This window comes from Zingiber officinale, chromosome 10A (assembly GCF_018446385.1).
Source record: "Zingiber officinale cultivar Zhangliang chromosome 10A, Zo_v1.1, whole genome shotgun sequence".
Taxonomy (NCBI): Eukaryota; Viridiplantae; Streptophyta; class Magnoliopsida; order Zingiberales; family Zingiberaceae; genus Zingiber; species Zingiber officinale.
Window position 1 is genome coordinate 2157831 of NC_056004.1, and position 18875 is coordinate 2176705.

The 18875-nt window shown below is 46.8% G+C and overlaps 2 protein-coding genes across 3 annotated transcripts; one reads left to right on the top strand and one right to left on the bottom strand.

Annotated features, from left to right (window-relative positions):
* The first annotated feature begins 13 nt into the window (after positions 1-13).
* LOC122027123 (transcription factor UNE12-like) lies at positions 14-5104 on the top strand. Of its 2 annotated transcripts, XM_042585982.1 has the most exons (7): positions 15-338; positions 455-544; positions 1128-1256; positions 2157-2222; positions 3366-3431; positions 3848-3922; positions 4557-5104. In XM_042585982.1, exons 1-7 carry the CDS (start codon positions 102-104, stop codon positions 4785-4787), a joined length of 894 nt encoding a protein of 297 aa, XP_042441916.1. In that variant the 5' UTR covers positions 15-101; the 3' UTR covers positions 4788-5104. The 2 variants fall into 2 exon arrangements, with proteins under 2 accessions (XP_042441917.1, XP_042441916.1); XM_042585983.1 differs by lacking the exon at positions 455-544 and having other exon boundaries at positions 14-338.
* Positions 5105-6902: 1798 nt separating this feature from the next.
* Positions 6903-9538, bottom strand: LOC122027366 (serine/threonine protein phosphatase 2A 57 kDa regulatory subunit B' beta isoform-like). The gene is made up of 2 exons (XM_042586314.1): positions 8080-9538; positions 6903-7490 (listed from the first exon to the last, which is right to left on the bottom strand). Exons 1-2 carry the CDS (start codon positions 9199-9201, stop codon positions 7167-7169), a joined length of 1446 nt encoding a protein of 481 aa, XP_042442248.1. The 5' UTR covers positions 9202-9538; the 3' UTR covers positions 6903-7166.
* Positions 9539-18875: the final 9337 nt, after the last annotated feature.

Genomic DNA, 18875 nt, shown 5'->3' on the forward strand with positions numbered 1-18875 from the left:
TTCCCTCTCTCCTTCCTCTGTTCCTCCTCTTCCCGTCCCCCCTCTCTTTCCGTCCTCCCCACGACTCGCCTCCTCCTCGTTGCAGCCGTTGGGCGGTCGCCATGGTGGGCCAGGCGCCGGAGGGCTTGGGAGACGATTTCTTGGAGCAGATCCTGGCCATGCCCTCGTCCTATGCCGTCGGGGACGAGGCCTCGCTTGCTGCTGGGATGGTCCTTCACCGGAGTTCCGCAGAAGGCCACTCAGTCAGCGGAAGTGTGGCGGAGTTTCCCTTGGGGCTTAGCTTGGAGCAGGGTTCTTCGTCCGGGAAGAGGCTTCGCGAGGGGCTTGACGCCAAGCCGGTGAGCGCATGTTCTCTCTCTCTCTCTCTCTCGTCGAGCCCCGTCTCCTTAGTTTCCTCCATTTTGTGGGGAGTGAGTTTGAGCTACGGAGCTCACTTGGTTTTGCTATGGCTCAGGAGAGAGCCTCGATGCAGCTGGCGGGATCGCTTCCACCAGGGTTCGGTCAACTCCACCCTCATCAAATTCAGGCTAATCCTCCACCACAGGTGCCTGACACGCGAAAATCTGAGATTTTGGTGGTTGTTTCTTTGGACAGTTTAAGTTTAAGAAGTCCTCCTCAGAAAGACTCTTACTTGATTGAAATTTTAATGTCGCCCTAGTGTTTGCACGAGCTGTTTTATATATTCAGAGCAGATTTTTTCCCCCATTCACTGTAATCATTTCAAGTTTATGTCAAGTTGGTTGAGATTTTACGACTTTCTTTCAAATTTGGTATGTTTCTTGTTGATCTTTGCGTTGAACACAAGCTTAGGGGGAAAAAAAATAAATTTGGAAGTATAAAAGAAAATATGAATTCATTCCCTTAGGATAAAAATGCTTAGATTTTAGCAGCTCTGTTTTTATCAATCATGTCCAACTTGATTTCTGATGATTTATGAAATTGTAATGGAAGATGAACTTTCTTTTTGTCTGTTTGAGCACAAAAGTCTTTCTTTTTTTTTTTTGAAATAATTAATAATCATCTACCTGAATCATATTGAGTCTTGTATTTGTCTTGGTATGCTCATCTATACATACCATCCACTACCTGTTTACAAGCTCAATCTGAAATGTCTAATGTGTTTACAGGCTTTTCATGGTCAAGTCAAACAAGGTGGAGTTGCTGCACAGTCTGCAGTTCCACAACCTCCAGCCCCACGACCAAAAGTACGGGCACGGCGAGGCCAAGCCACAGATCCTCATAGCATTGCTGAGCGGGTATTGCTTGGCCATTTGATGATGAACATAGGATTAAACTCTCTGCTTCAAATAAAACAGTGACCCAACATTTAGTGTCAAAAAGGAATTAATAGCTTTTACTATATCTTTTCATATTTATCTTCACGCACATCTATTTGTCTAATTTATAGTTCTTAATTCTTTTGTGCATCAAAATACTACTATTATCACCACTGAAATTGTTCATGAATCTCATATGTTAGTCCATTAGTGAGGATTAGGTGTTTGATTTGAGAATAAGTTTGTCAAAGTTAAGTATATTTTCAATCTGTTTTTCTAGCATTACTAATTTATTTCCTTTTCAAGTTAGGCCATTAATTTCACAGGCAAAATATGATCTTTTCCTTAGGGTGCAAGATTAATCTTGACCCTTACAAGATTTGTCAAACCAAGAAACTTTTCTATTGTGATATGAAATTTTTTGCTTCATAAGAGAGTGGTGGCATCTTCTTATATTGACTACAAACGTGAGTTTTATTCTTTATGATAGAATTGTTCTAACTCATACTATGGGACATAAAAGCAAATAAGTTAATCACGACTAGATAACCAACTCCACTCAGTGGAATAAGGCTTGGTTGTTGTTGTTGTTGGTGGTGGTTGTTGTAAGTTAATCACCACTAGATAACATAATCGGAATGGAGATTTTGTTTTGGGTACATAAACTACAATAAAGAACAGCAATAGGAATCTATAAAGAATAGAAGCATGCTATTTCAGGTCAGATACATGGATTTTTCTCTCTATTGAACTTCATGAGCTACAATAGCAATATGAAGATCTTTTTGATGACTTAATCATGTTAACTGGCTCTCTTACATTAAACTGCTTTCAGATTGTATGTGATGTCTAACAAGCATTTCATCCTTATGGTTGCAGCAACGGAGAGAAAGAATAGCAGAACGGCTAAAATCTTTGCAGGAATTGGTTCCCAATACTAATAAGGTTGGTATAAGATTCTTGAATCTCTTCTGTTTTGTGCATGTTACTACAAAAGTTTGATCAGGTAGTCTTGGATCTTAGGTAGTAGTGCAGCGCTTAGTGAAGTGAGCCATTCTCTAGAAGTTCTGTGTGTTCTTTTTACTATGCCATTATACTGAGAAAAATATTAGTATATTGGTTTGATATAGTTTGACAACAACTTTTTATCATTCTTCCTGTTGCTTTTTCCATTATATTGCAGAAAGATTTAGCGTTTTCTTTTAAACTGCAGATTGATAAAGTTTTTTTTTTTAAAAGTCAAATCCACAATCTCCATTGTCTATGTTGTAATTTTGCTGAAAAATGATTTAGCTAATTACGTCCATCATGTTAATGCTGTGTCTTGTTGCTTAATAATTAATTCATTGTAGTATGCACCATAAGTTAAGCTAATGGAAAGATAATTAAATCTATTAAATGAAGATTTTCAGCGTAGAGTGAATTAAATTTTTTCTACTTGAAACTGGAGCTTAAGCTTTATTCTTCTGCAAATATTGTTTAATTAAGATTGCAGCAGATTGTAGTAAAAAGACAGTGAGATACTTGCAAGATTGCTTCTGTCTAAATAACATTGCCCTGTTGATTGCAGATCCATTGCATCTTGATTCAATGGAACATTGATTGAATTTTGAACTTTAGTTATCAATATATACTTTAGTTTAGTTTATATTTGTATCTTCTTGCTTGCTCTGGATCTACCAGAACAGGCATGTATGTAAGGAAGGAGCTAATAGCAGTTCAACATTCTTAGTTTTGTTATGCTAATAAATTTATGACATAATAACCATGAACTATGCTAATGATTTGACTTTTTTTTCTTGTCCCTTTGTGTTATAAATATTTTGTGCAGAGTAAAGATGAGTGTCTTACATTCACAGATTTAACATGGTATAAAGGATGAGTGCATATCTTAGGTGACTAGGTTTTTTATGAGATATATTGGTTTCATTTTAGTTCCTGAACGACTGAGATTTTTGCAAATTTCTGGATAATAATGATGAAATTCTTATAACTAGGTGATTCATAATTTTGGAAGGCCTTAGATTAAAATCATGTACTGATCATGATTCCTTTGGTATGCACTAATAGTTTACTCTCTATATGCAGACTGATAAAGCAGCTATGCTTGATGAGATTCTAGACTATGTTAAGTTTTTGAGGCTTCAAGTGAAGGTAAATGTTCTATCATTCCCCATGAAGAATAATCATTCCAGTTGGCCCACTAACACAAAAACATTGCATGCCCTCTGAAAGGATCATCAAGTAGAGATCAAGTGTTACTTTTCTGCTAGATTTGTATATATGCTGCAGTTTTAATTTTTAACCTTCCAAATCTCATGCCTTTTAAAAATAACAAAATGTGATGTGCTTTTGCTCTGGCCTTTTTGTTTATATCTAGGACATTTTCCATTATGTTTGGTGTTTCATCTAAGATGCAAAGGAATGCAAATGTATATGCCTTCAAGTTCCACACGTGTTGCGAGAAAAGTTATGCTGAAGAAATCACTTCAAGGAATGATTACCTCTAATGATGGTTTATACTGCAATAAGTTGGAGTAAATCATTAACTGTATGCCTTCTGATGGCAGGTCCTCAGCATGAGCAGACTGGGTGGTGCTGGTGCTGTTGCACAGCTTGTAGCTGAAATCCCTGTGCCAGTGGAGGTAAAAACTTTCGGCAGATTTTAGCTTATGGATTTAGATATATTGATGGATTTTCTTCACTCTGTGCTGATATGTGCATCTAGTTTTGATCCCGTATGGTTTTTTTCTGCCTGAGTTTTATTTCTAGTTGCTAAAGAGTTACTTGTGAATTCCACTAGGTCTATGGTACAGGTGTAGTTAACTCTAATCAAAACGAAGAATGATTTCATTTCCTTTCTTTGCCTAATTGACTAGAATATCTTTCCATGCCACCTTTTTCTGCTGCGCAAGTGCTATTTTCCTTTGAATTATCTACTACAGAAACATTTTTCGGAGGGTTGTATCTGAAGTTTTCGCCCTTCCGTTCTCTGACTAGCTGGGTTTAGTTTGGTGGAAAGATAGGAGGGGATGGATGAGAAGGGAAATCTGTTATTCCAAAAGTGGCACAAGGCACTTCAAACATCATACTTTCACTCCATTATGTATTTTGAATGTTTCTTCATATCTTCTGCACATTCACTGTGGCCCCATTGGCTTCTGCAGCTCCCAATGAGTGATCTTTTGCAATTTTACAGAGTATATACGTTGTTTCTCGTCCTTCCAGCAATCATTTTATTCATGACTCGTTCACAATATTTCTATTTCATTTGTCTAGGGGGAAACTAGTGAGAGTGGGAACAGACAACAAATTTGGGAGAAATGGTCCACGGATGGCACAGAAAGGCAAGTAGCAAAGCTCATGGAAGAAGATATTGGAGCTGCCATGCAATTCCTCCAGTCCAAAGCCCTCTGCATGATGCCAATCTCACTTGCCATGGCCATCTATGATACCCAACAACAGTCTGAATGCAACACAATCAAACCTGAACCAAGAAGCCCCCAATAAGCAAATATCCATCTAGTGAAAATCATCAATATCACCAGCTGATGCACGTCTCCTTAAGCGTGTAGAAGCATGCACTCGCCAACCCTCTTAACAGCATGCCTAATGTGACATGCAAGATCTCTTATGTCCGTGAATGTTGGAAGATGTCATAGTCTCATTTTCTAAAGTCAATCACTTCAGGGTCCAACATAAGTGTAGATTCTACTCAACTAGTATCTTTCAAGGTATTCTGATTGAAGGAGGTGTCTATCAAATAACCACCTCTGATCTTTGTTTAGTGGGGAACTTCAATGCGCAAACATGGATAACTTTTTTTTTGCTGTGGACTTCTATATATACGATAGTGGTCAGCGTGCTAATTAAAAGATGTGTTTGGATAGACACTTTCTTTAAAAAAAAAAAAAAAAACAGTTTTCTTCTCGTTAAAAAAAAATAAAGATTAATCAAGTCAGATTGGATTGATCGATTTAGTTGTATGAAGGTTTTTTATTAACTGTTAGGATAAATTAGAAAGTGCTCATGATATGATAGGCTGTCTAAAAATTTAGTATCTCTTGGTTGTCTAAAAATTTAGTATCTCTTGGTTGCGGTGAGTATGTTTTATTTGGAGGTTTTTTTTTTTTTTTTTTCTTCTGTAAATGCAACATAGTGGAGAATCTAATCATCGATATATAGGTGATATTGAACGTCCTTCTATTATATTATAATCTCGGTGATTTATTTTCTCCGTGTTGGTCCTGAGATGGGTTGACGGGGACACTGTGGGCGAGCGTATTCATTTTTTGCCATAATAACCTCAGGGGTTACTTTTCTTTTGTTTTCTATTATATCATAACCTCGGGGGTCACTTTTCTTCTAACAAAAGAAAAATAATTAATCAGGTTAAGTAACATTGAATCTAGGGCGAACGGCTCAGTATCACGGAAGTTTTCTATCGGCCGCTATGGTAAATCGGGAAGTACTTATGCACGGATAGTCTAAAAGTCCAACATCTCTTGGTTGTGAGTTCTATTTGGAGGAAAAATCTCTATATATGTGTCATAGTTAGAATCGAACCGTAGATACTTGGGTGACAAATGGACTAGTTCGGATCCTCTGTCCCGAACTTTCTCTGTCCCCATGTCTCACTGTCGATCGGACGGTCCAGATTACATCTCAAGGATGACTTGCACATCACAAGGATACCGCACACATCTTAAAGATGCCATGATGCCTTGAGATGTAATCTGGACCGTCCGATCGGCAGTGGGACATGGAGACAGAGAAGATTCGGGACAGAGGATCCGAACTACAAATGGGTACCCTTCCATTGCACCATAATCCTGGGAGCACTTTTCTTCCAACAAAGATAATAAAAATGTAGAATCCGTCATCTCAGTAGTCCTATGACAATATATTAGGAAGTAAATCGAGAAATTATAGTTGGTGTAAAATTTTTTTTTTCTTAACTTTATTTAAATTCAAACTCTTATCCGATCATAATAATTCTGTCTCACACAAACTAATTCAACACTACCGGAAGTCCACTTTTCTTCCAAGAAAGTAAGTTGAGATGGTTGTTCATCACAATGATGTTGATGGTTATTCTTTTCCTCAATATTTCGATGTCAGAGGTAGATCATGCACACTGTTTTTTCCCTCGTTCCTGGTGCTTGTCATTGTTAGTGGACTTGCTTTGGATTTGGCTCACTTTCTACTCAAGGAGGAATTGATGGATAAAGTAGGGAAAAAATAAAGTAAAGCCACTACCATTATGGTTTCCAATTATGTTTTTTCTAATCTTTTTTCTTCAAGACCATAAATCATTGATAATAAATCATCCGTGAACAATTGAAGTGATATTATTCATTCCAAACAATTTAGTATCATCAATTCTCCGATAAAATAGAGATAAATAAACCATAGAAAATATTTTATCTTAGTAGAATGACTTTATATGAAGAAATAATGACATAGTTAGGCATATAATTAATTACGAGTTCTTTGCTTGGCACTAAATTCGTTTGACATAGAAATAAAAATTATCACTGTTAAATAGTGTTACTTAAATGCATCAGGCACAAACAACCATTTCTGATTGCCACAATTCGAGCTCCAATGCTCCATAAGTATATGTTTTAAAAGTGACTGCTAAAACAAAAGTTAATTATTATCAGAAGTACCAGTGACATGACAATCAGAGTCCCGATACTGAAATACAACTAAAATGCCAGAAAGAAAACAAAGTCTCTATTTAGACATCAATGGAATCTCCAAAACAATCCAGAACCCAGATATATTCACAATAAGATATGATTGAAGAAAGGTTTGGAAGATTGAGAGGTAATAAATAGGGACGCCAAAAGAATAGTATGCACAAATTTAGGCTGCCAGTTAAAGTTAATTGACTAGAATCATCTTCTCTCCCGCAGCATTAGCTTTAGCTTCTAGTTGTCTCCATGCAAGCTCTCGTTGCTCTTTCAAGGCGTTGGCCTTTGCTTCTTCCTCAATGTACTTCTCTTGGCACTGTGCAAAGAGATTGCCGTCCATGTCTTCGAACATCTTTCGCACATTCGCTGTGAGGCCGTTGATCACTTGGTTCCAGTGGCTCTTCAGGTTCTTCTCCAGCGCTTCAAATATTATGGGCAATATGACACTGCGGTTTTGGGCGATCAAGTTCACGATATGATCGTTATTCCAGAAATACAGAGCCCGTTCAGCAACCTGTCAGCCATGTGTTATCTTTAGTACATGCAGAAAATGAGCTGCTAATCAATGTCAACAGTGAGCACAATTTGGGAGCCATTGGTGCTGATGCTAACAAGCAATAACAGTAAAGTGGTTAGAATTTAATTCAATTTGAATTGGTACCTCATACTTTAAACTCCAATTGATTTAACTTGTTTAACCATAGAATCTATTATTTATCTTAGAACATGTGTCCCTACTATCTTAATTGTCACTTTACAATTACAACTTTCTTGTGTCTGATATCATCATACGCTTTTGTAGCAAAACCTCACTCAGTAACCTGAAGACATAGTTTTGTAAATGTATCTTCGCCAGCTACAATTGACAACTGATGACTAGGGGAAAATATGAATTGGGAGCTAAAGTTCCTATGGAACAGGTCCATAGGCTGCAACCTCACAGGTGGTATCTAAATCATTCACAAATCTAGTTTGAATGTTTGTGCTTCAAGAAACAAATCATTCGTCTGGAAGTGAGTAATTACCATTACCAAAAGTTCAAACACCATTCTCAATGGAGTGGATAGCAAAATGAATTTTTTTCAATGTTTCCAGTTCCATACCTGGAAGTGAGAGCTGTTGAGGCAGCGTGAGATCCTCTTGAACAATGGAACCATGATCCTCTGGAACTCTGTGGGTTGTGTTGCCTCCAACACCTCCTCCAACTGGCCCAGAAACAGAACCTCCTTCTGGCAGTTGGTCACTGGCCAGAACTTCAACAAACCTCGAATCACGGTGTCTGCGAGCTTGTAGTCCTTCTCCACGAACTGGGTCGTGCAGTAGGCCAGCTGCTGGTGGTAAACGCCCACCGCCTTCGTCTTGTGCAGCGGGATGAGCGCCCGCACCAGGAACAACTTGTGCTCCTCTTTCATGGGCATGGCGAAGCCATTGATGATGCTCCCGAGAATCTCCAGAAGCTCTCCTATGCCGTTGTGCCTCTCCGTCTCGAAGATGAACCGGTAGAAGACGTTGCTTATAGCCTTGCGGATGAAGGGGCGGTGGACCATGAACTTGCCGTAGATGCGGTGGAGGATGGTCTTGAGGTACTCGCGCTCGCGGGGGTCCTCGGAGTCGAAGAGGTCGAGAAGCCGGAGCACGAAGGAGTGGTTGATGAAGCGCTTGGCGATCTTGGTGTCGGTGTCAGTAGAGATGACGTAGCGGAGGAGGAGCTCGTAGGCGAGCTGGAGATGCGGCCAGGCGGGATCGAGGAAGACATTCTCCTCCTCCGGATCGGCGGAGGCATCGCCGCCAGTGTTCTCGTGGGCGGCCGGGGGGAGGCATCGGAAGATGTTGGCGCCGACGGTGCGGACGAGCTCCTCCTGGACTTGCTCGGAGAGGCGCCCGGAGCCTGACTGGACAAAGTCGACGAGCTCCTGGAACGCCCGTCGCTTCGTCTCCCGCTCGCGGGCGCAGCGGAGGGAGAGGGTGTCGGAGAAGTCGAAGACTACGGCGCAAAGCTGGAGCTTGCGGAGGAAGAGGGATTGCCGCTCCCCGACGGCGACCTCGCCGAAAGGCGGGAGAACCTCGATATTCGGGCTGGCGGGGGCTGCAGCAGGGGATGGCGATGGAGGAGCTGGTGCGGCGGCGGTGGCCCGAGAGGCGTGATTGACGGTCACCGCAGGGGGCTCCTCCACTTCAGGCTTAGGGGGCTTCCGGCCGCCAAACTTCATAAACCGATTCAACATCTTCTCCTCCGCCGCCGCCTCAGCTTCCGCGTCCCCTTGGAAAATCTATCCCAAATTGGAAATCGCCACCGCCGGCGACGACGTCGACAACAACGATGACGGAAGGCTTACAGATCAATTAGCCGTAGAACCCCAAAACAAGGATGAACTTAACAAATTGGAGAAGAGAATTGGTGGATAATTCATCAATCGATCGCATTCGGGTGAAGAACGAAGCCAATCTAATTGAGGAGGAGGAGGAGGAAGAGGAGGAGGAGGAGAGGAGAGCGATTCGGTAAATGAATTGAGGACGAAGGGAAAGGAAACGAGAGAAGAAGAGAGAGAATAGGAGTGGATAAATTTGTTCAATTATTTTTCCTCCTTTTTCTCGATAAAACTATTTATAGCATCTTGCTCTGTTTTTTTTGTTGTATACGAAATACTTGTATCATAGATTTATTGAAAAAACAGGAATATAAATGTAAATGTTATTGGTCTAATAATTAATTTATAAATATGATTGATCCTGTCCGAACCAGGGGTCAACGAATGCTGAGGATGTGACGCTCCCTACTAGATCCTCAGGTGCTCCGGCGAACCTGCAACAAAACCGAGCCGGGAGGGGTGTCCCGGCGACGGCCCTCCGACGCTCAAGTCAGGCGAGGAAATAGATGAAGTGGCTTCAGAGATCCAGACGCGCGTATCTCCTGTGAAGAAATGGAGACCTTATATAGAACTATCGAAAGAGCCCGGGCACGCCAATCGAAGCAGTCATCTGCTTTAAACCATAGCCAGGTATGGGTCTGTTAGAAGGGCCATGCCCAGATATGGATCTGTCAGGAAGACGCCCAAGAGGTCATACTGCTACTGTATCAACCTTTCCATGATGTGACGGCAAGATCTTCCATCGTGCGATCTTGTGTACGGCCTAATCATCAGACATGCTTCTACTGATATCCCATATCTCGAGCCGAGCGCCTAGGCCGCTCGGCCACCTTTGTACCCTCGCCCTTATCTTGGCCGAACGGACAACCCGCTCGGCCCTTCGGTCCCAGCCGAGCGGACTCCCGCTTGGCCCTTCGATCCTCCTGCCTTGGCGTCGGAAACCCAAGCCCATGGATGGGTTATCTCTAGCTCCGCTTGGACCATTACCCGCTTGGCCAACCCTCCATCCGTCCTTAGGCTGGGACCCTTCAGAAGGTGGGCCCCCCATTCTTACCGCCGGATCACTTGCCTCTCTCTCAAGTCTAGTCGAAGGAGGCAGTGAGTCCGACTGACTGGACTATGTGTTCGAACGGAGCGGTCGTCGCCTTACAGTCGCTTATAATATCCCTTGAGCCGTTCGGCCCTTACGCCACATTCAGCCGCTCGGCTCTTTGTTTTGGATGTCTTGGCGTTCAACGTGGATGTTCGCTTGTCTAAATCTTCTCGAACATCGTGCAAATCCTTTTCATTAAGTCGAAGCATGTGCGGTATGGGCGCATTAATTGCGCTTGGTGACAGAGCGCCACGTGGCTCCTCTTGCGTGGCGGTGATGATCCGTACGATGGGACGCCGATTGCTTTGAAATGGACGGTTAGATGATGACCTCGTCTCCTGTGACCTGCATCCGACGGCGGAGGCCGACCGACCTCAGCCGTATAAAGCCTCCGTCTCCTTCCTTCGCCGCATATTCGCTTGTGCGTTGCCTTCTGCTCCTTCCTCTGCCGTGACCTCCGACGATCCAGTTCTTGTTTTTCGGCGGCTACCATCTCACCGGTGATCCTTTCCGTCCGTTTCCTTCTCAGTGAGTCTTCTCCCTTCGTTTACAAGGTCTTCCCAACTTGTTTTGCCTCTTTTGCTCCCATTCCTTCGATTCCTCGCTATCTTTTTGCTTCTTCGAGATGGCAAGCTCCTCCGAACCCGCTGTTGGTGTTCATGGCCCTTGGTATCTGACCATGGACAGTCGGTTTGATGAGGAGGGTGCTCGGCGCCTTGTTCGGACGTATGGGATTCCCGATAACTATGAAATAGTTGTAGCCGACCCGACTGACTGGCCCCATGACCCCCCGATCGGCACCATTTGTTTTTTTCTAGACCAATTCCAGGGCGGCCTTAGATTTCCTACCCATCCCTTTATTTTAGAGGTTTGTAACTATTTTCGCATCCCGCTCGGCCAACTTGTGCCGAATTCCTTTAGGCTGCTGGGCGGGGTGGTCGTCCTCTTTAAGCTGCACAGTATCCCTCTTGACCCCAAAATATTCCACTTCTTTTTCTACCCTAAACAATCCGAGCCGGACACTTTTATCTTCCAAAGTAGAATAGGCTTTAGATTTTTTGATAATATGCCGACCTCCAACAAACATTGGAAGGAGTTCTTCTTCTACATACGACTTCTCGAGCGGCCAGCATTCAGAACCAAATGGCAGACCGCTGTGCCGACCCAGCCGGAGCTCGGCAAATTCAGAAGCAACTCGGCTTACCTTCATGCGGCGAACTGGTTGTCCGGTCAGCGGTACAAGATCGACCAGTTGCTTCTCAAGGGGGTGTTGTATATTTTCGGATTATCACCCGTTCGGGCCAATCTCCCCTACCGCATAAGTAAGGACTTTTACTCTCCTCGCCTTTTTTGTCTAACTGATTTTAATTTCTTCCCTTACAGCTGAAGTCATGTGGCGCTCCAAGGCCACCGATCATCTGAAGTTGAAGTCCGCGGAAATTGAAGCGGCGACTAAAAAAGAACTCGCCGAGCGGGGTCTTATCCCCAGCCGCCCGGTAGCTACAGGAGAGGGGGGGACGCAGTCTGCCCCTGAAACAGAAGTTACCTCAGCCGCTTCAACGGAGGTTGAGGTGGATCCTATTTCCTCTGCTCCAGCAGAGCTGGGAGTCCCCCAGGTCGGGGATCCCCCACTGGAAGTTCGGCGGAAACGTCGAAGAGACCCCAGCCTTCCGACGACTCAAGGCGAACCACAAGCACCGATCGGGGTAGATTCGTCGGACCGCACACCGCCGCAGATCGGGACCCCCATGGCTTCGCCTACCGCACAGCCCTCTGGCTCTCCTCCCCAAACTCGTCGTCGCTTACGACGGTTGGCCGAAACCTTTACCATAGGGGAGTCCTCAGGCCAGGCGACTGCGGCTGAGGAAGCGCCGGCCGGCCACCCGACCGTCAAGACTACCCTTCGATTCCCATCGGAGGAATATTTATTGTCTGCTGATCGGCCATCAAGCCCCGTTCATGAAATAACCCTGACGGGCCCGCTCGCCAAGCTCTTCGAGGACGCCCAGATTCAAGTGGCCCTCATGACGTCTAAGCAGCTCGGCGATAACAACATGCAGCAGGCCACTCAGGTAAATTCATTTTTCTCTGTGCTATGCTACTGTCCGGTCCCTCATTTTATTATTTCCCTTACAGCGCTGAGCTGAGCAAATCGCCACTAGCCATCGGCTAGCCGAGCTGGAGGATCTCCTGGAGAAACTCCAAGTGTCAGGGGGTCCATCGGCCGAGCGGGAGAAACAAACCCTTGAGGCCGAACAGAAGAAGTCCGCCGAACTAGCTACAGAGGTGGCTCGGCTAGAGGGCCAAGTCAAGAAGCGCGAAGCGGATGCCAAACGCGCTACTGCCCGGAAGAAGCAGGCGATTGCTGATCTGGACAAAATGAAAGTTGAAGACCGAGCCCTAGATCAGCAGTCTAAGAATCTGGAAGCCCAACTAGCTGCCGAACGGGATGGGCGCTCAGCTGAACGCACCAAAGCGGAGGTGGACCAGAAAGTTCTTCAAGATTCGCTGATTGCCACCCGGGCGGCGCTCAGACAATATAAGGAGGGAGAGTTGAGTCGCCTAGCAGCAGCTCGCCAAGAATACCTCCGCTCGGAGCGGTTCGGCGCAAAATTCGGTGGCAACGTCTCCTCAACTTTCCTCGAGGCGATCAAGGTCGCAACGGCATATTTTAAGAAGGGGGGGCACCTTCCTGCTGACCTGAGCATTCCCCCTCCCGATCTGGCGGCCATGCTTGACGACATCCCGGACGCCTTTTTTAATTTTGAGGATCCGGAGTGATGCGGGCTCCTTTTCAAGTACTTCCTGTATTTCATCCGCTCGGCGGATGCAAACTTTTTGTACGTGCCGGTCGGCATAATTTTTCTTCTAATGAAACGCTGCTCCTTTGCCTTTGTCTTCGTACTCATTATCTATAATATTCTTCTGTTTGCTTAACGTTTATGCTTAGAGTCAGTCATGCTCTTAAGCGTTCTCCATCACGCGGCCGATCGGCTTAATCCATTAAACAAATTTAGAGCGGGGAAGACTACTCGCGCTGCACGTATCTGGCTTACGTGAATTCAGCTAACGCCAAGTATCGAAGGACCAACCCCCGATCGGGCCTGAATGTTTTAATATTCGTAGTTTCCGCGGTTTCTTATCCTGATATTCGTTCATCCGCCCGGGGTATTATAGTCGCCGGACCGACTCGATGTTTGATGACGGGGCTCGTCGGCGCGTATATTTATAGCCGGTCGGCGCGGCTCTCGATTTTTAACGACGGAGCTCGTCGGCGCGGATGTTTATAGCCGATCGGCGCGGCTCTCGATCTTTAACGACGGTGCTCGTCGGCGCGGATGTTTATAGCCGATCGGCGCGGCTCTCGATCTTTAACGACGGTGCTCGTCGGCGCGGATGTTTATAACCGATTGGCGCGGCTCTCGATCTTTAACGACGGTGCTCCTCGGTGCGGATGTTTATAGCCGATCGGCGCGGCTCTCGATCTTTAACGACGGTGCTCGTCGGCGCGGATGTTTATAGCCGATCGGCGCGGCTCTCGATCTTTAACGACGGTGCTCGTCGGCGCGGATGTTTATAGCCGATCGGCGCGGCTCTCGATTTTTAACGACGGTGCTCGTCGGCGCGGATGTTTATAGCCGATCGGCGCGGCTCTCGATCTTTAACGACGGTGCTCGTCGGCGCGGATGTTTATAGCCGATCGGCGCGGCTCTCGATCTTTAACAACGGTGCTCGTCGACGCGGATGTTTATAGCCGATCGGCGCGGCTCTTCGGTTTTTAACGACGGTGCTCGTCGGCGCGGATGTTTATAGCCGATCGGCGCGGCTCTCTTTATATTTTCAATGCCGCGCGGGTAGCGGTTATGTCTGATCAGCCTCGATTTAACCGGCGGTGCTCGTCGGCGCGGATGTTTATAGCCGATCGGCGCGGCTCTCGATCTTTAACGACGGTGCTCGTCGGCGCGGATGTTTATAGCCGATCGGCGCGGCTCTCGATCTTTAACGACGGTGCTCGTCGGCGCGGATGTTTATAGCTGATCGGCGCGGCTCTTCGGTTTAACGTCTGGGCTAGACGGCCTTTAAGGCTAACTCCTTACCAGGTCGAGCGACCTTGGCCTTCCTTTCAGCAGAGAATACTCAATGTGCTTTCATCTTTCTACTTCCTGCATTGCAAGTACCTCCGACCGGACGGTACGGGGCCTTCGTTCCTCGAGCGCTCGGCTCGACCCGTTTACCACTGGCCGAGCGGCGCGGGGCCTTCGTTCCTTGATGACGATGCCTTATATTTGTTCTTTTGATTTTTCATTTCTGCATTTCAAGTATTCAGTAGAAAAAGAAATACACAGGATGATTTACAGTGGTACACCTTTCATCCTGCCTGGTAAGGCTGGAGGTGGTTCGCGCTCCACGGCCTATCTAGCTGCCGACCGTCCTCATCCTCCAAATAATACGCGCCCGAGCGGAGCTTTTCGATGATTTTGAAGGGACTTGCCCACGGAGCTTCAAGCTTGCCGACGTCGCCGACCGGCTTGACTTTCTTCCAGACCAGGTCGCCGACCTGGAATGATCGGGGAATGACGCGCCGGTTGTAGTTTTGCTTCATCCGTTGACGGTACGCCATCAGCCGAACGGATGCCTTGGCACGCTTTTCGTCAACCAAATCCAGCTCCATATTCCTCCGCTCGGCGTTGCCTTTATCATAACACTGGACCCGGACGGACTCGACGCCGACTTCAACCGGAATGACCGCTTCACCGCCGTATACCAGATGAAAAGGTGTAACGCCCGTTCCTTCCTTAGGAGTTGTTCGGATGGCCCATAAAACGCCCGGCACTTCATCCGGCCAACTTCCTCCCACGTGGTCGAGCCGAGCTCGCAGAATACGGAGAATTTCCCGGTTGGCTACTTCGGCTTGACCGTTGCTTTGGGGGTAAGCCACGGACGTGAAGTGTTGCTCGATGCCGTAGCTTTTGCACCAATCTTCCAGCACTTTCCCTGTGAATTGCCGCCCGTTATCGGAAACCAATCGGCGAGGTATACCGAACCTACATATGATGTGTTGCCAGATGAATTTCTTGACCATCTGCTCGGTGATCCTGGCTAGTGGCTCGGCCTCCACCCACTTGGAGAAATAATCGACCGCCACCAGCAAAAATTTCCTCTGCCCGGTCACCATCGGAAATGGACCCACAATATCCATTCCCCATTGATCGAACAGATATGAAACGGTTGATGCTTTCATCTCCTCTGCCGGTCGGTGCGAGAAGTTGTGATACTTCTGGCATGAAAGGCATGTAGATACTGTCCGAGCGGCGTCTATTTGTAAGGTTGGCCAAAAGTATCCAGCTAGCAAAATCTTCTTGGCTAGTGATCGTCCGCCCGGATGTCCTCCGCACGATCCTTGATGTACCTCCTGGAGGATGTAAGCCGAATCTTCCGAGCTCACACACTTCAACAACGGGCGAGAGAAAGCCTTCTTGTAGAGCTGATCGCCGATAAGTGTGAACCGACCGGCCCTCCTCCTGAGCAGCTGGGCTTCATCCCGATCGGCCGGTGTGGCTCCCGAGCGGAGGAACTCTATGATGGGTGTCCTCCAGTCGCTTGGAAATGTGAGGCCTTCCATCCGGTCGACGTGCTTCAATTGGTTGCTGAATGGCGACCGGCGTTATAGAACTTGCTAGTTTGGCCAACTCATCGGCTGCCTGGTTCTCCGTTCGGGGAATCTTTTGAATAAGGACCTCTCGGAAAGTGGCTTTGAGTTTTTCAAAGGCTTCAGCGTAGAGCTTAAGCCGAACGCTGTTGATTTCAAAGGTACTAGAAAGTTGCTGAGCGGCCAACTGTGAATCCGAATAGAGTGTCACCCGACCGGCTCCTACATGCCGTGCTGCCTGCAATCCGGCTATGAGAGCCTCATACTCTGCTTCATTGTTGGTGGCTTTGTAATCTAGTCGGACGGATATGTGCATCTTTTCTTCTTGAGGTGAGAGCAGCAATATTCCAATCCCCCTTCCGAGCCGAGTGGAAGACCCATCCACATATATTCTCCACAGAGCTTCCGGCTCTGGCCTCTGCACTTCGGTCACAAAATCAGCCAAGGATTGCGCTTTGATCGCCGAGCGGGGTTGATATTGGATGTCAAATTCACTTAGTTCTGTCGTCCACTTGATGAGCCGCCCGGACGCTTCTGGATTCAACAGCACTCTTCCTAGTGGACTGTTCGTCCGGACGATGATGGTGTGAGCCAAGAAATATGGTCGAAGGCGCCGAGCGGCTAGAACTATAGCAAAGGCCAACTTCTCGAGCCCGGTGTAACGAGATTCAGCATCCTTCAAGATGTGACTTAGAAAATACACCGGCTGCTCTTCGCCGCTCGCCCTCACAAGTGCCGAGCCTACAGCATGCTCAGTTGACGACAGATACATATAAAGTGACTCACCCCTAATCGGCTTGGCAAGTACAGGCAGAGAATTTAGATATGTTTTCAATTCTTCAAATGCTCGGTCACATTCTTCATCCCACTGGAACTTAGTAGCCTTGCGCAGGATCTTGAAGAATGGTAAGCTCCGGTCGGCGGTTTTAGAGATGAATATGGACAAAGCAGTTATCCGACCGGTCAACCGTTGCACTTCCCTTGTATTTCTGGGAGGCGGCATGTCTTGCAGAGCTTTCACCTTGCTGGGATTGGCTTCAATTCCCCGCTCGGTCACTATATATCCCAAGAAACGCCCCCCTTTTGCTCCGAACAAGCATTTCTGGGGATTTAACTTGACTCCATATTTGCGTAGCGTTCGGAAGGTTTCTTCCATGTCCTTGAAGAGATCGGCCGCTCGGACGGATTTGATAAGAATGTCGTCCACATAGACTTCCAGATTACGCCCGATCTGCTCCTTGAACACTTTGTTCATCAAGCGTTGATAGGTGGCCCCGACATTCTTCAATCCGAACGGCATCACATTATAGCAATATGTGCCGTCGGCCGTCACAAAACTAACTTTTTCTTGATCATCACGGGCGAGCGGAACCTGATGATAGCCTTGGTATGCGTCGAGCATGCAAATCAATTCGCAGCCGGCCGTAGAGTCCACCAGCTGATATATCCGTGGCAGAGGATAGAAGTCCTTGGGGCATGCTTTGTTTAAGTCCCGGAAGTCGATGCAGACTCTCCACTTGCCGCCCGGCTTGGAGACTAATACTACTGCACTTCTCGTATGTGGCCGGCCTCCAGAAGTTTCTCTACTTTCGCCCGGATGATGGCATTCTGCTCGGCACTGAAATCCCTTTTTCTCTGCTTCACTGGCCGAGCGTCCGGTCGGACATGCAATTCATGCTGCGCCAGGCTCGATGAAATTCCGGGCAACTCATGTGTCGACCAGACGAAGACATCATGATTTCGTTGGAGGCATTGGATCTGTTCCTTCTTCTGCTCCTCCTCCAGATCAGAGGCGATAAAAGTTGTAGCCTCCGATCGGGTCGGGTGAATCTGTACTTCCTCTTTTTCTTCATAAATTAAAGAGGGCGGCTTTTCAGTGATGGCATTTACCTCTATTCGGGGTGCCTTTCGAGCAGAGTTGGATTCTGCTCGGACCATCTCGATATAGCATCGCCGAGCTGCTAACTGATCTCCCCGTACTTCTCCTACTTTGTCTTCGACGGGGAACTTCATCTTCTGGTGGAAGGTTGAGACGACCGCTCGGAATTCGCCGAGCGCCGGTCGTCCCAAAATGACGTTGTAGGACGAGGGAGAGTCAATCACCACGAAATTTATTGTCCTGGTCCTCCTGAGCGGTTCCTCTCCCAGCGAGGTAGGCAACCGGATCTGTCCGACCGGCTGAACTTCATTGCCCGTAAACCCGTAGAGGGGGGTCGTCATGGGCTGCAGCTCGGCTCGATCAATTTGCAGCTGATCGAAAGCCTTCTTGAATATGATGTTGACCGAGCTCCCTGTGTCAACAAATATGTGGTGAATAGTGTAATTTGCTATTACCGCTTTAATGAGCAGCGCGTCATCGTGGGGCACTTCAACTCCTTCTAAGTCTCCGGGCCCGAAAGTGATTTCCGGTCCACTTGCCCGCTCTTGGCTACAGCCGACTGCGTGGATCTGCAGCTGCCGGACTCCCGCCTTTCTGGCTCGGTTGGAGTCTCCTCCGGTCGGCCCGCCTGCAATAACGTTGATCTCGCCCCGGGAAGTATTGCTTCTGTTTTCCTCTTCTCGAGTGGACGGTCGGGACCGTTCTCTGGATGCCCGGCGATTATCTTGTCTCGGAGATCGGTGCCGATCGGGTGTCTGTTGATGTCGCCTCTCGGTGCGGGTCCGGTCAGCTTCATGAGTCCTTTGTCTCCTGTCGGTGGGAGGTGACCGTCGTTCGGCCTTCCTAGGAACGGGATGGGCCACGAAGGGAAGACTTCGACAATCCTTCGTGTTGTGCGTATCCGTCTG

What these genes read in the sequence shown, in the direction of transcription:
- LOC122027123 (XM_042585982.1), top strand. Translation starts at nt 102, where the DNA reads ATGGTGGGCCAGGCGCCGGAGGGCTTGGGAGACGATTTCTTGGAGCAG. An exon ending in AGGGGCTTGACGCCAAGCCG is followed by an intron (nt 339 to 454) that starts GTGAGCGCATGT and finishes GCTATGGCTCAG; the next exon opens with GAGAGAGCCTCGATGCAGCT. An exon ending in AAATCCCTGTGCCAGTGGAG is followed by an intron (nt 3,923 to 4,556) that starts GTAAAAACTTTC and finishes TCATTTGTCTAG; the next exon opens with GGGGAAACTAGTGAGAGTGG.
- LOC122027366 (XM_042586314.1), bottom strand. Translation starts at nt 9,201, where the DNA reads ATGTTGAATCGGTTTATGAAGTTTGGCGGCCGGAAGCCCCCTAAGCCT. An exon ending in TCAACAGCTCTCACTTCCAG is followed by an intron (nt 7,491 to 8,079) that starts GTATGGAACTGG and finishes CATGGCTGACAG; the next exon opens with GTTGCTGAACGGGCTCTGTA.